Here is a 16,100-nt window from a genome sequence, read left to right as displayed (position 1 = left end):
GGGTAAGGTAACTCAAGACGGGTATCAAAGAAGACTCTTCGACGTGATCTAACCTGAAGAATGGACATGCCTGCAGTAAAACTTGGCTTTCACATTTCAGTATTATCATCTTGTGTAAAGTTCACAGTAGGAGTGTGATAACAAAAACAAACTAACTAACCAAAAAAAAGACCCACAGAAAAACGTAACTCAAAACATGAGTGATGGTAGGGAGAGTGAGGTAGATGTGACTGAAACACAGTGCAGTCCATTCTCCAAAGGACCTTGACTTTTGTCATTTTTAGTTCTCCACAGGGAAGCAAAAAGTCAGGCAGCAAAAATATTGGAAAGCTGGTTAAACTATTATTACTACTTTTATTACCACAAAGGCATCGATGATGCCTTTGACAGAATCCCTGACTAAGAAGGAAAAATCACTATAGATAATATTGACAATTCATTGCTCCTAGAAACACAGCGGACAATATTCAACTCAGGCAGTAAGGATACACAGAGCCAGGTGTTAAAGCTTCATCTTCTCAAATCCCAGGCTGCAACGTGCAGTTCTGGCTCTTTTACCTTCACACACGAGAACACTGAATGAAGTCACAAGATAAATCACAAGAGAAACTTGTATTATAGGGTGTCTCTAGCACAAGACGTTACACTTTAAATGAATCCGGGATGATCTGCAGCTGTGGCCACAGGGAATTACCCTGGTAATTCTGCAAGAGGGATGGTTATTTTCGTAACTCTCCTTCTACAATCCTACTCAATCCTTCACACATAATGTTCTTGACATTCTTGAAGCAACAGGCATTTGCCAAGGACCTGAAACAGACTAGCGCAATGTCTAGCTCTCAAACACCTCTGCTAGTCCTGCCACCAAAGATCAGCTGCAGCAGCAATAATGAGGCGGAAGAGCCTCTACGTTCAGAGGGCAGCAGCAAAAAGACATTTCTTCTTTAAGGTGATCCCACTTGAAGTGAAGGCTGTACAGAAAGGTAGCAGCAGCCGAGTTGCCGAGGAGATGATAAAATGTCAGACTTCTGGCTGTACAAAATGGCAGTTGAACCCTGGCAAAACGCCAAGCTGTTCAAACAGTGAATTGAGAAGTACACAGGGCCATAATTATGATTAGCATAATAAGAGAGTGGTACAACAGCTACCTACTTACTCGGAAGGGTCACGGAATAATTATAACAAAGCAAAGTTTTAGGGAAGGACACAAAAGAAAACAATGTCATAGCCCAGTGGTTTTTACCCAGAGTTTCTCCCATGCATGAAGCCTGGCTCAGGAGAAAGTACAAAGACTTGATTAGGCTCTGAATCGAGAGCGGCCAGCAATGCTAGCAGGACTCAAACTGTTTCACCGCATAGAAAAGATCATATAAAAATGTGACACTGGAGACCAAGTATTTTGCAGGAAAAACAGGCCGTGAGTGTAAATTTGACTAAAGCCTGGGCTCAGTACAGTCAGTCAAGATTCCTTCCTTTCTAACTGAAGAAGCCTGCTTTGGGAAGAGGTTAAAAAGAGATGTTTGAACAAATAAATTCTGAACATTCTGATATTTGCACATCTTTTTCATTTTTAATGTCGTATGAGCAATGTTTACAGAGCCACAGATTCCCACAATTAGCAGCTGCCTGCGTGAAATTCATCAGAGTTGTAAGAAAAGTAGTAGACATTATCACTGGTTTTCAGTCTTAACACAACTTGGATATGAAAATTGCCAGATTCATCACACCTTGTACATCTACGGGAATACATAGAAAAGCTGAAGTTTAACTCAGAAGTTCTCTTTGCAAATAGAAGGATGAAAGTTTTCGCTGAAATCTGAATTCCGCAGACAACACAGAGAACCTACACAGTAGTAAAAAAACCCTCCATTCTATAGGCACAATTTGTTTTCCCATGAACAGAAATTTTGCTGTTCATATATTTCTACTGTTCATGGTCACCTCTGATAACACTGCTTCTCTTCTTTGTATAAAACTTTTCTATTACCACAGATATCAAGAACTCTAAAAATGGCCTTGCCCCTAAAGGCAAGGCCTACCCTTCCCATAGAAGGCAGCCATATGCTGTATTCCAAGTGGACTCACCAAGACGACCAAAGTTTGAAGTTAAGACTCTCATGGGGATGTTCTGTCTCTGTAGTCATCATAAAGTATCAGGCAAAACACCGTGTTACTGTAACCACTGTAACACCCCACTGAAACAATTTATCCACTTCAAGTTCATTCATCCCTGATGCATTTCAGAACTCAAATTCAGGGAAGCACAAACGGATCTTTCTTATAAAGACAGTTGGTTATCAAACTTTTCACCTTCTTGTTAATAAATCTCTTCCTTCTATTCCCAGCAGCAGCTGCACATCTAATAAAGCAAGACACTTATAAAGAAAAGTGAGAGCAAGTGTAAATTAATGTAAGCTAATCCAGCGTCAGACTGAAACGTTCAAACCACTACTCCTGACTCGCTCATTTAAACAAAACAGAAGTCACTTACAGAACTGGATGAACAATCAGCTCGGGACTATACGATTTGATTACTGTTGCCGCATCTTTGGTACAAAACACATGGGATAAATCTGCGCCCTAAAAAGAAAAATTGCAAAAATAATTATCAATTATACAGCAACAACTTCAGAATTCCAAAGCTCAGTCAGCAAATAATTCACCTCTTTTCCTATTTCTCAGTAGTTAAAGGGAACTTTCCTCACTTTTCTATTTTGACTTAGCACGACATGCCATATTTCAGAGAAAACTTACATTTGCACCTAAACTCCACAATATTTGCTTTTGTTTCTCACCAGTAGGATGACTGAAAAGACAGATTTAGAATCTTTGCTCAACTGAACAGTGGCTCTCATTTGCAGATTGGTAAAGATTTAAACATCACACACACACAATAAGAAAATAAAGCAAGAGAACTGAGTTGAGCAAGTGACAAACTACACTAAGAAAGGAAAATAATAAGGTACTATGATTGCAAAATACAGCTCTGGCAATCTCTGAGTACTATTCCAGTCATATCGCTTTCACTCCATGGGCCAAATCCATACCAGATAAAGTCTAGCACAATTTCAACAACTTCCCTTCAGCTAAATGAAGCCAAGGGGCTTAGTCTCAGGCTTCTACTAACAACTCAAAAAGCACAAATACACTTTAAACATACGTAATATGCAGGAAACCTGATCCGCTACCTGTCTTCCCTGTTGAAATTTCTCAAGGTTAATAGAGCGTCCCCTCTGCTTTACTACTTACACATTGAACATTTCAAGCTACTAAGCCGTTCATAAATATGATCCTATGATTCCTTATGTGAAGCTGCAATGAGCTGAGACCAAGCAACTCAAAGAGGGGACTCCCATAATATACTTCCTTATTTGCACATAGTGAATAGAAGGCTGAGTAGTTTGGAATATTTTACAGAAGATGATTAAATGATATAATTTCAGTTAAAATCCTTGAGAGACTGCAAGTTTGGGGGGAGGCAGATTGTGAAGGCAGCAAATACTGAATAAGCACCGAATTGGTTCTTATCCAAACAAACCTACAAAAAGAGCACAACGAATGGGAAGTACTGATCACTTAGTTCTGAAAAATACATGTATTATTTAAGCATGTTTTGGGTATGTTTGAATAATCACCACAGTATTCATGTAGTGCGCAGTAAGTTTATCTTTAGCCATTTAATTTGTCACTAAAATAAGGAAGTTCACACTTCTAGGGAAAAAAAGCCTGGAAAATACTTCTGCTGAAGATTATAAAGTAAATTAAGGGTGCTATTGAAAAGATACGTTGAATTCAACCAACAATGTTTAGGCTTACAGCACCTAAGAATTTTACAAGCCTAAAGTTGTACATTGTCCCATTCCCGGAGGCATTCAAGGCCAGGCTGGATGTGGCTCTGGGCAGCCTGGCCTAGTGGTTGGTGATCCTGTACACTGCAGAGGGCTTGAAACTAAACGATTGCTGTGATCCTTTTCATCCCAGGCCATTCTATGATTTCAAAAGAAAGTTACTTCTTTCAGTGCTTACCAAGAATTCTGACTGCAACACTGAAAACACGACTTCAAACACTAACCTAAAGTTATTTCACAAACTGCTTCAGCAAGTTTTTAAATTTGCTATCCAAGCCTCTGATAAAACAGTTTTCTCTCCAAAACCTTCAATTTTCTGCCCTATCTCTGCCTGCACATCATATAGAGAAAGTATTTGCGGGAAACAGCAAGTGACACATCCCTACAAAGTACTTCTGCAAATCAAAAACTGAGGACTTTCTTTGTTAAATAGGAGGCCTTTTAGAACTCCAGTTTGAACTACAGCACAGACCGAATGCTTTTATAAAATGGCACTTAGCCAACATAAATGATGAAAAGTTCATTTCGGATTGATATAGAAGAACACATACCACTTTGAGAGCTGTAATTGCAGCAAAATATGGTGCTCCTGTGTATCTAGAATGAAATGAAAAACAATTTAGATTAGGAAACACATTCATGAGGTTAGACAATCTGGAAATCAGTCTGCCTTAAAGAAGACTCAAATTCAAGAGCAAATTAAAAAGCTTTCTCTTACGTTTGCTGTCAAAGACAGATAAAAATCCTGCTACACTGAAGCCAATCTCAAACTTTGCTTTAATTTTAAAGGAGCTACTTTAGTCACCTGATCTCATCACAGGAATATTTATAAAGACCGCGATGTAAAAAAAAGCAAACTCTTTTCAGACAATCGACTTTAAAAGTTTGAAAACCGACAAATAACAGAGAACAATAATTGAGCACTGTTTGCAAGCCAAGTCTGAGATCCATGACCTAGTTCACTCCCATCTGGTTTCAGATGCTTAACCAAATTGCCTAAACTGGGATTCCAGTTGCCCTGAATTCTCTTTATGAAGTCCAAAGAGCAAAGTACAGGCAGAATTACCCTAAGAGGTGTCTGCTTGGGCCAAGAGCTAAGAACCCAAGCCTAGCAGACCAAGAGGAAAACTAATTCCAGTCTAACCAATACAGCACATTTTGCTCTTTATGTAATGGCAGACCTCTTTAACAGGAGAAAGATGCCACCTCTATGTTGAAAGGGGAAAATTAACAGCAGAAAGGTACAATAGCTTGTTCAAAGTATTGTGCATGTTACTGAAAGTGGCCAAGAAACAGAGGTTTTATTTCTAGACCAATATAACTGATTTATATTGTATTTCTTTTTTATTTTTTTTTCTAAAGCACGCTATTTCTATTGCTCAAGAACATAAATCAGGTTATTAATAAAATCTAGTAAACAACGTAATTCATCAAAATAATAAGCATACAGTAAGACGATCTCAGCAACCTTCTATTCCTGACTTAAGATATCTAGTTCCCAAGATACCAAAATACAACAAAGATCAACTGCCTTATTCTAGTCCATTTACTTCTATAACCTCATCATGCAATGGGAAAAGACATCAACACTGAATGCAGAGTGTTACCACGAGAAGGTAGAAACAGGCACAAACTACACTCTAAGCTTCAGTCACATTCACAGCTGAAAGCTTGTGTCATGACCTTAGGGCAATACGGCCATTCGTAAGAAAGACTATGATATGGACTAGTAAAGCACTCCAAAAAATACTCAAGTTCTAAATGCAGGGCAAGCTTAAATGGCTTCTACAAGTAGGAATGTCAACTGCAACCTCTTGGAAACAACACTCAAATTTCTGAGTAACTTACTCTCGACATCCTCCAACAATGCCTATACGTCCATCTTGACCTTTATGCCTTTTCCCGGTTAGAGGAGGGATAACGTTGCGCACCAGTTGAAAAATATTCTCCATATCCTTTAGAGTGTGATTTCGGTGCAGTGAAAAAGATCTCTCTATAACTGAAAAAAACAAGTGTTACTTTAAAAAATGCTCTTAAACATCAGCATTTAAGTACTCAAACAGTAACAAAGTTACTCAAAGATACACAAACTGACATCCTTGTAAAAACCCAAAGATTTACCACCTGAAGGCCTTTAAAACACCAAGTAACTAAGGAAGGTGATGGGTTTTTTTACATACATTTCAAGCCTGATGCAGTGAGTATTCCCACTGCTCAAAGTCTTAGGGCTCAAGTACAGAAAGAAACAACCCCCCAGAATAGGTAAGATGCAAAACACACACAAGGCTATCTTCTTAGTTCGGTCTCAAATCACTTCTGTAAATCAGCTCAACTGAAATAGGTACACCTGGTAGCACTAAACACACCTGGACATGAAACGAGTACTCAACAGCCAAACCCACATTCCATGTTGACACCCTGCCTTATTTCCATTTCCCCTCACAGATTTCCACCTCTTAGCAGACTCGGGGCCTATCTCATTGCTTTATTTTGGCAGGTGGATACAGAGCATAACAGAAGTCATCCTGCAAAACTCTAATTCAATTGCACTATCCGCAAGCATTTCAAAAACAACAGTTTTTAGCTAGAATGCAATTACTGATCTCTGATGCAAAATTACATTTGAAACTATAAATTAAACCAACCATACACGCATAAGGCCATGTGTTCAACCTGCTGTTTCAAAGGACTATGAAAACGTAGAAGAAAAACATATTTCAACAATTATACTACACAACTAAAGACTATTAACCAGTTTACCCAAGGCAGGACAAATTTGAGAATCGGTACTTCAATGGACAACATAGTAGCCATAAACAAATCAAATTCTTGTGTTTCGACAAAACTCCCCATATCTGCACAAAGCCTGTTCAGAAGAGAGCTCTGTATGATTGGAAGGCGAGCCCTACGCTTTAATCACGTTTCTTTTCTCACACAACTTTTAAGAAGCTTTCATGGAACTGCTAAATAATAACAGAGAATTAACTGTAGTCCTGGCTTCTAGCTGCATAACACTTTGTAAGCCCAGCCCTAAAAACTGGAGGAGAAAAACCTGTGCCACAAAATGAAAGAAAAACGTACTAAGCAAGAAAAACTGCATCTGCTCACTATCAGCAGAAAGCATCTTTTGCTCCATCCTCCCGAGAATCTAAACCTAAACCAGACACGCTAATCTTCAGTAATAGAATGCTTTAGTGTTCCATAACGATAAATACTCCTGGCTGATCTTTTGCTTCTAAAATCCTCCTATAATACAGGCATTCCACTCCTATTGAGATAAAAAATAAATAAATAAATAAAATTAAATCCACCCTGTTTTGGACTATGGCCAAAATAGCATTGCAGCAACCCAGAGTAAAACAAAACACTCATCTCCTCCAGAAATAGGGCAGATTATTTCCTTTGAATCACACTTCATACTTCAACTGGCTTTCAACCACACGAGAAACATACCTATCTTCCACCTCAGGAGGACTTCACAAAGCCCTCTGTTCGTTTGCTGCTCGTTATTGTAAGCATAAGCAATTACGTAACAAACAGAAAGAAAACAGAATTGCGCAGAAAGGAACTCTCAGCAGAGACCCGCTTACTGATACACACACCGGGGCACTAAACAACTGACATGCTAATTCCTTAAAAGATGTGCTGCCTGAAGTGCTTCGTTTTTAGCACTTCACTGGAAACGCTTTGTTACACCCTCAACATTCAAAAGATTCAAACTCAAGTTTCTCTTAGTACAGTCAGACATACACAATGCCTTTTTGCATAGCGCCATATAACTGCACACCCGCGTAGGGAAATCCAGTAAAAGAAACTAAATTGGAGTTTCAAGCCTTTACAGATAATAAAACCCTTCCAACTTCTAGCAAAAAGGTTTGTTACAAGCAGTGGTAAATCCCTGCAGATACTTTGTCACACCAGTGTAGAACGTCCAATGATTTCCTCAGAGATTTGCTAAAGCACTTCAGGTTTCCTTTCACAGAAAACATTTAGACACAGAATCCATATACTTGATGTAATTTACCTAGAAAAGCCTTTGGACATTGAGGAATTCTGCAGACCAACTATCCAATCAAAAAACAACCCGGTCACCAACCCTAAGCCTCTAGCATGCCTGAACATCCAGTTCCCAACCCACCTACAGGGACACAGCATACGGAACACAGAACAGTAAAGGTTCCAAGATCCTCTCAGGGACCAGCATGAACCTCTTAGGATCCAAAGTGTGGGGTTATTATTCAATGCCACGAGTTTGGGTGGTGGATTTTTTCCTTTTCAAGCCAGAATTTCTCTTTCCAGCAGTACGAAGTTCAGAATTAAACCCAAAGAGACTCATTTCCACACAGCAGGCTACAACCACCGAGCCCAAGGCTCACTCTGGTTTCAGCACCAGCTAAATAGCAGCCTTCCTCCTGCCCACACAGCATACCTCCATATAAAGAGACTACATAAATGACACAGAACCACAGCTCTAGAAAGTCTGGTAATAAATGCTAGGATCTGATCATCAACTTCTGGCCCACATGTGTCACAGAAGAAAAGGTCTGTGCAACTAATTCAAGAGCATTTGCTTTGTCTTTCTCTGTAAAATCAAATTCAGGCCCCCAAAGAATTTATAAACGACCCAGTAGAGAATAAAAAGCAATGCCAACTTTCCCACATTGTACCATATCTGCTGCAGTAACGCATTATTTACTGAGGAGGCAGGCAATTTGGATTTAATGAGATTAGTTTTCAAGAAGCTGGATTTTAACAGTTGACTTCTCTGGAGCACAGGCAAAAACATCACTCCCTTCCCAACGTGGACAACACGTATGCACATCTTTAACTTCACACACTGAGTCAGGCCTGCCAGCCTCAGCAACAGCAGAACTTGTGCTACAACACCCTTCCCCTTCCCACCTGCCTTTTATATACATATAAAACTTCCTTAACTTCATTTTATGGAGATGTGAATGTTGAAAGAAGTGCCCAACGTTTATCGAGTTTGAAAAGCGTTAATTCAGTCAAGGAAACTTGTTGTAACTAACATATCTACGTTAAATAATCAGTACAATGGTACAAGTGACGTTTTAATTCCATTTTACATCAGACAGACACCTTCACCACAACATTAAATCATTCCAACTACCTTTTATTGGCAAAAGCTACTTACTAACAGGGCTTTCACACAGAACTTTAAAAAAGACTCGCTTTTATTTATGCTATAGAAGGAAGTACCTATCGGTGGAGAAAGTGCTGCTGTCATAGCATTATAATTAAAGTTATCCCCATATGAACGATGGTTTGCTCTCTGAGGTGGACTCGTTGGTATAGACTGTGCCCTTTGTGATACCGTAGAAGAAATTCCTGACAACATCTGTCCCAACATCTGCAGCATCTGGAGCTCTCGAGCGTGTTCAGCTTCGCGACGTTTGTCCTCAATTTTGAGCCTCTGCTCTTCGTATCTATAAAATTTCTCTTCCGTATCCACGCTCTGCTGCAGGAATTTCTCCATCATTTTATCCAACGTTAAATTGGCGTGGCGCTTTTTGGATCTTTTGGGCTGACTGAGAGGCGGGGTAACCGTCGGAGCGCTCATTTCTTTAAAGCCTAAAAACAAGAGGAGAGACGATTTTATTTCTGAAGGACTAAGAAGGAAGCAGCAAAAAAAATATCCTCCTATGAATCATAGAATCATAGAATTACCCAGGTTGGAAAAGACCTTGAAGATCATCAAGTCCAACCGCAGCCTAACCAGTACCCTATCTCTAAAAACCCTCTGCTAAATCATATCCCTGAGTACCACATCCAAGCGGCTCTTAAACACATCCAGGGATGGCGATTCAACCACCTCCCTGGGGAGCCTATTCCAGTACCTAACCACCCTTTCTGTAAAGAAGCTCTTCCTAATATCCAACCTAAACTTGCCCTGGCGCAACTTGAGGCCATTTCCCCTCGTCCTGTCACTTGACACTAGTGAGAAGAGACCTGCCCCACTCTCACTGTAAGCACCTTTCAGGCACTGGAAGAGCGCGATAAGGATTCCCCTCAGCCTCCTTTTCCCCAAACTAAAAACGTGGACCGAACGCGTCCCAACGTTGTTACTGTTTCAATGCAAACAGCAGTTATCTCAGACATTTTTATTTCAGGACACCTAAGCAAAAATACCCACAGCCTTCTATAAAGTTACAAAGGCAGGACAAAAATCACGCGGACATCTTTTAATTGTCGGAGTACTAAACTTCGACAATAGGAGCCTTTTTGATCTTCTAAAAAGGTTTAAGTGAAGGCTATTAAATAGTATAGGCTCATTTGTGTATTGCAGGTAATTACATTAATCTAAATTGAGTTTCAGTCTGTTGGCATTCCGGATTTGCATTTCAAAAGCACACGAGTGTAAACAACTCTTTGATGGGGTTTATGTGTAAAAAGAAGGTTGGTTAAACGTCAACCAATTGGCTGATGCCTCAGTGATGTCAACCGCTGAAGACAGGTTCGTGTTTGCATTAAAGCCCAGCGTTAATCTAGATTTAAAACAAACAAACAGCGCTGCCCACCCCCCTTCTCTACACCCCCCTCACACAGAGCTGCGGGGAAAGGACAAGGAGGAAGGGGCAGGCACTGCGTGAAGGCTGATGTCTGCGTGCCTGCTGAAGTTGGAGCAGTGCTGATGGAAGAACTCAAGCAATTCGTTACGTAAAAGCTCCCCCCTCGCTTTCTGCCTCATCCGCAACAATAAGCAGATTTTTCAGTAGGATCTCCATCATCACCATAACCCAAAGGGAACGGGAAAACCCGTGGGTGAGAAGGACACCCTCGTCCTCGCACAGCGCTACCAGCAGCGTCCTCAGCTCTGCGCCAGCGTTCCCTCGGTTCCCCTCCGCTGAACACCAATAGAACCTCCCGGCGCTGCCTCCCTCCCCTCCCCTCCCGCGGGGCCGAGGCTGCCGAGGACGCGCAAGGTGCAGGGCCGGGGCCGCACGGGCAGGGCTGAGAGGGGGGCCGCTGGCTACTCACCGTCTCCGGGCGGCACCGGGATGGCGAAGGGGGGGCACTCCACCTTGATGGGGCGCTCGGCGTACGAGGAGCACTCCCCGGAGTCCTCGGCGAAGTTGTCGCGGGGGGACTCGAGCCCGGCGTCCTCGTCCGCCTCGGGGTCGTTCTCGCGGCCGTTGTGCAGCGCGCCCGGGCTGGGCGGCCCTCCGAGGGGCTGCGGACCGTCGGGCAGCGGGGGCGGAGGCTCGGGGGCTCCGTCGGGCCCCCCCCGGCAGCTGAGGATTCGGTCCATCTCGTCGTAGTACTTGCAGATCTTGCGGGCGTGCCCGTTCTTCTTCAGCCCGTCCCGAGCCTGGTAGTACTGCCGCTTGAGGCCCTTGATGCGGATGCGGCACTGCTCCGGGGTGCGCTCGAAGCCCAGCTCGGCCAGGCGGCACGCCACGTCCCGGTACACATGGCTGTTCCGAAAGTTGCCGTCCAGAGCCGACTGCACGTCCGCCTCGCCCCAGATCTCCAGCAGCGCCCGCGTCTCCAGGTCCGACCACAAGAAGCCCCGCGTGTTCGTGATCATCCTCGGCCGGCCGGGGTCACTGCAATGGCCGCGCACCGGGAGAGGAGGAGGAGGAGGGAGGGACGGAGAGAGGAGGTGCCGGGGGGGCGGCGGGAGGGAGCGGGGGGGGAGGTTAATACCCGCGCTCCGCGCTCCCAGGGGGCGCCTACGGCAGCCCCGGCCGCGGTGCGGCGGGAGGCGGCGGGGAGCCGGGCCCCGGGCCCCGCATCCCAGCGCGGGCCGCCCGCCCGCCAAACTTTCCAGCGGGCACCTGCAGAAAGGGAGCGACAAAAAACAAAACAACAACCCACCAACCGAGCCCGACACGCACAAAGCCTCCCCCGCAGCTCGCCCTGCCCTGGCGAGAACACACACAGATACGGGCGCGACTCGCTACCCCCGGGCAATACACGCCGCCCCGTTCGGCGCTCAGCCCCGTGCGGCCGCTCCCCCGCCGCGGGCAGCTCCGGGGGCGGCAGGACGGCGGCGCGGGCGGCACGCGGAGGCCCGGCTCATGGCAGCGCCCTCCTCCTTCCCTCCTTCCTCTCCCTCCTCCTCCCCTCCCTCCCGCCGCAGTGGAGCGCGATCCCTACACACACACACACACACACTCACACACACACACACACGCACGCACGGCGCTGCAGCTCGGCGCACGGCGGCCGGAGGGGCCCTGCGGAACGACACAGCCCCTCGCTGGGGCTCGGCGCCCCTCGGGGCAGGTGCGAGCCCGAGGACAGGCGAGGCGGCTGCGCCCTTTTCGCCCGCTTCCCACGACGCGCACCGGCGGAAGGCCGCTCTCCCCCCTGAGCTCCCTCAGGCCCCGGCCCCCGCCTCACGGGCAGGTCCCACCCCCTCCTCGCCAGAGCTCCGCCGCGGAGATGTCTGTACCTTCGTCACACCGCAGCCAGAGGGCCGCAGCCGCGGCCAAGGCCAGCGCGGCCGCCGCGCCGATCTCGGCCCGTCCGCACATCCCGCCGCGGGACGCCTCTTCGCTTACCTGGCCACAGCGCGAGGCTCCCGCCACCCCCCGCCGAACGCGCGGCCCAACGCCGCACCCAGCTCATCGGCGCGGCTTCCGGCTCCGCGCCGCGGCGGGGCCGGGCCGGGCCGGGCAGGGCAGCGCGGGGCCGGCCTACGCGGGCGCGGCAGCCCGGCTCCGCTCCGCGCCTCCCCGCGGCGCCCCGCGGCCATGCTCCCCCCCCCCGGCGGCAGCCAATGGCGGCCGCGCTGAGGGATGGAGCTCCCCGCGCCGCCTGCGGCCTGCGCCCGCCGCCCTGCTGCGCGTTATACGCCCGTTCTCTTGCAGGGCTGCTTCCCCGGGGCCTTCCCGAGGGGAGAGGTGCCCGGCGATGCACCCAGTCCGGCGGCCCTCGGGTTGCCACCGCAACCCTTGTAATTGAATTTAAAAGGCTTAGTTAGATATTATATATACTATTATATATTACCATTTGTATTTATTGCTCCCAGCGTTTAAAAGCTCTTTGCATCCCTCATCTCACCGGGCTTTTTGGAGCAAACCTCTGATTTACGAGCGTGATTAATTTCTGAGGTGCTATTCATGTCTGAAATACATCACTTTAAGGCAGTATTCTTGTACTATTTTCTTTAAAACGCACCAAAGGCGGTGGGAATGCCAGCTAGCGTTCATCGCTGGTCCTGCAGCACCTGCTTTATCTACCCAGTAAATCAAAACACAAGTAAAACAGATGGGATTACATGCATGAGACATCTGAAGGCTCAGAACGGTTTTCATTTCTGCCTGACGGTTCTGGGTAATTTGAGCAAGATTTGTTAATAACTCAGAGAAGCTTCTAGCGTAGTTAGAATAGTGGAATCATTGAATCATTAAGGTTGGAAAAGATCTCTCAGATCATCACATTCAACCACTAACCCATCCCTGCCATGCCCACTAACCATGTCCATTTGCCACCTCCAGGGATAGTGACGACCCGCTTCCTTGGGCAGCCTGTGCCACTGCATCACCAGTACTGAGAAGTAATTGATATCCAAGCTGAACCAATCATGGCTCAACTTACAGCCCTTCCTTCTCATCCTATTGCCGTTACCTGGGAGGAGAGGCTGACTCCTATCTCACAGAATTGTATCATATCACAAAATGGCTTGGGTTGGAAGGGACCTCAAAGCCCACTGGAGCAGGCTGCCCAAACAACATCATCCTTCCAACAAGAAGGAATGGTGCACTTTTTACTGAGCTTCCTGTTCTGTGAGATCTGTCCCCTTGACTGCTTGTCTCCTCTCACATGGAGGGAGGGAATGACTGTGCAGTTTCCTTTCATACACTGGACAAAATCATTGCTCTGCTTCATGTTTTATCGCTGGTCCCTACCTGTTGTTGAGTGTTTGTGCCTTCTTCCCTAGCTGCTGATGTCAGCTTTCAGTTCTAGCGTTTAACCCCTTTTCTAGCACACTGCCAACACAGCAGAGCCTCCTCAGTAATGGAATAATTACTTCAAAGAAAGGCTGCCCATCAGTGCCTTACCTGAGAGTCTCCTGCTGCTGTCAAGGTAGGCAAACAATCGGAGGCTTGACTTAGTAGAAGATGGCTGAGGTAACACACTTGCTGGGAATAGAATGTTCATGCATAGAGGAGGTGAGGTGTGGGCTGTAAGCTAGATGTAGAAACCCCAAAACAGTGACTGCACTGGACCGTTGTTCTTTCTCATCTATAGGTTCCTGCTGAATATTCACTCATTCACTCCTTTCTACTTCTGATCATTCTGTACACACTCAGTGCTTATGTTTTGGTCCTTGCCATTCACTTGGATTGTGCATTCCTGTCTGTCCCAGCCATTCCAAGGGGAACGTGGACAGCAGGTGACATTGCATTCCCCATTCAAATAATTGTCAACCTTTACCGGAATCACCATTTTACATCAGAAAACATATTCATGTTAGCAGCTGCTGTGGAAGGTTTTAACATTCCTGTGGAGTCAGAGAATGGAAGAGCTCAGAAGTAGCTTGAAGCTGCCCGTAAAATATAACCTGCGACATTTTTGTTGTTGTTGGAATGGGAATGTGGGAGCACTTTTCACTATAAAGAGATGAAAAAGTCAGAAGTCCCAATTTCATTTGATCACTTGCTTAGTTACACAGCAGGAGTTGTTATTGCTAGTAGTAGCAGAGAGGACAGGAGCAGGGTAGATGTAAAGATAAAAAAATAAAGGGCTAATCCTGCAGTCGTTGTGATCAGTACAACTTATTGCCATAAAAGTGTGTGGAATTAGCATGTCTTACGCTAAATATTGCGTTTGTCTTACTACGGGACAAAACAGGTTGTTATACCACGTGAATTATTTAGTCTGTTATTTTTGATGTCTGTTTGAGCTGCGAAGAAACCACATGTTTTTGTTGAGTTATAATAATTCTTCTTGTCATGACACTTCTGTGCATTATTATATTCAATGGAGAGGACAGCGGCAATATATTATCGACAAGCAGGTACAAAAAGCACCCAAAACATCAGTATGCCTTGGCTTCCCTATAATATTTACTGAACGGGAATGTCAAACGGTCTGAAGAAGGGAAAGGAAATGGTAAATGGTAACAAGTTACACCCACACCCAATTAAATCACATCTATCACTCCTTTAATGTTCAATAGCTGCGTGTGATGTTTCATTTCAGTTGTGTTACAGCTGAGCGTGGGAGCTTTGCCCTATCTTATCAATTGTAGATACACAAAAGTCAGCCCCTTGCACAAAACACGGCTTTCTGTGTGTGTAAGTGTCATGGTTTTGCAATTTTGTAATTTTGCTATCAGTATTCCACATCATAACATCATGTTAAGCATAGATAATTTTGACGAATCTACTGCTCACAGAAAGAAGACTACATGTCCCAGGGAGCACCACGGTCAGTCAAATGACCAGGACTATATAATCTCACTTCAGTGCTGGACTCGCTCTCTCGGATCCTGCCAGCCATGGGGGAGTGTGTGGAAGCGTTCCAGCCGTTTCGCCTAGAGTTACAGTAGGCCTCTCGGTTTTGGGACTCACTCTCTCTTATTTTACTTGATTTGTTAGCCTTAATTCCAATTATATTGCATTATATTGTGTTATTCTGTATTCCGATATAGTATTTAGTAAAATAGTGTGCCTCCTTAGATCGCTGCCGCTGTATTTATTTTCTCTTTCCCTGTTTTCTTTTCCTTTTGGGATAGCGGCCCTGCAGGCCGTCTATACCCCTGTCATGGGTGCCAGTAGATTTTAGGGTAACCTGTGACATAATTTTGGTGGAGAATGCGGGCAGATTGCCAGCAAAAGTGGGCAAAAAGGGGCAAAAGTGGGCAAAAACTGCAAAAGCTGCTGTTTTTCCTGCTGTTCCTTTAGCTTCTTACAGAGCTACGAGTTTTTTTTCGTTAAGGAGCTATCTAAAGTTTACATTTCTGCACCTGGGAGCTTGACCTTGAAAGTCCAGGCGAACTGCCAATGCCCCGGAATATTTTGTAAACTTTTAGCCCTGCTATCTCGTTATTGAGGAGAGGAAAAAGAAATGTGTGCTCTGGTAAAACTGCTTGTAAAACTGCTTTTCAGGGGACTGCATGCTCCTCGTCCCTTCCCTGAATCCATTATGCAGTTTTTGAATGCCCATTTGACCACACTGTTAATTTCCCTGAACATACTGTTGGTTATTTTATTAATCTCACTCAGTATCTGGATTTATAACATTCTGAGGAAGTCTTCCCCAGAACCAGAGAATACT

The 16,100-nt window shown here is 45.1% G+C and overlaps 1 protein-coding gene across 6 annotated transcripts in view; it reads right to left on the bottom strand.

The window, feature by feature from the left end:
* Positions 1-13,011, bottom strand: part of NAXD (NAD(P)HX dehydratase) — a 49,458-nt gene extending 36,447 nt beyond the window's left edge. Inside the window, exons 1-6 of one of the 6 annotated variants that reach the window (XM_072346850.1) lie at positions 12,377-12,479; positions 10,848-11,416; positions 9,069-9,440; positions 5,697-5,847; positions 4,400-4,445; positions 2,492-2,580 (exon numbers count right to left, since the gene is read on the bottom strand). In XM_072346850.1, the coding sequence (XP_072202951.1) occupies positions 2,492-2,580; positions 4,400-4,445; positions 5,697-5,847; positions 9,069-9,440; positions 10,848-11,397 (1,208 nt within the window). In that variant the 5' untranslated portion in view covers positions 11,398-11,416; positions 12,377-12,479. Of the gene's footprint in view, positions 1-2,491; positions 2,581-4,399; positions 4,446-5,696; positions 5,848-9,068; positions 9,441-10,847; positions 11,522-12,267; positions 12,492-12,824 lie in introns of those variants that run through there. The other 5 variants (XR_011905036.1, XM_072346861.1, XM_072346884.1 and 2 more) reach the window with 5 other exon arrangements.
* Positions 13,012-16,100: the final 3,089 nt, after the last annotated feature.

This window comes from Excalfactoria chinensis, chromosome 1, assembly GCF_039878825.1.
Source record: "Excalfactoria chinensis isolate bCotChi1 chromosome 1, bCotChi1.hap2, whole genome shotgun sequence".
Classification (NCBI taxonomy): domain Eukaryota; kingdom Metazoa; phylum Chordata; class Aves; order Galliformes; family Phasianidae; genus Excalfactoria; species Excalfactoria chinensis.
This window is presented reverse-complemented; position numbering and strand designations above follow the sequence as displayed.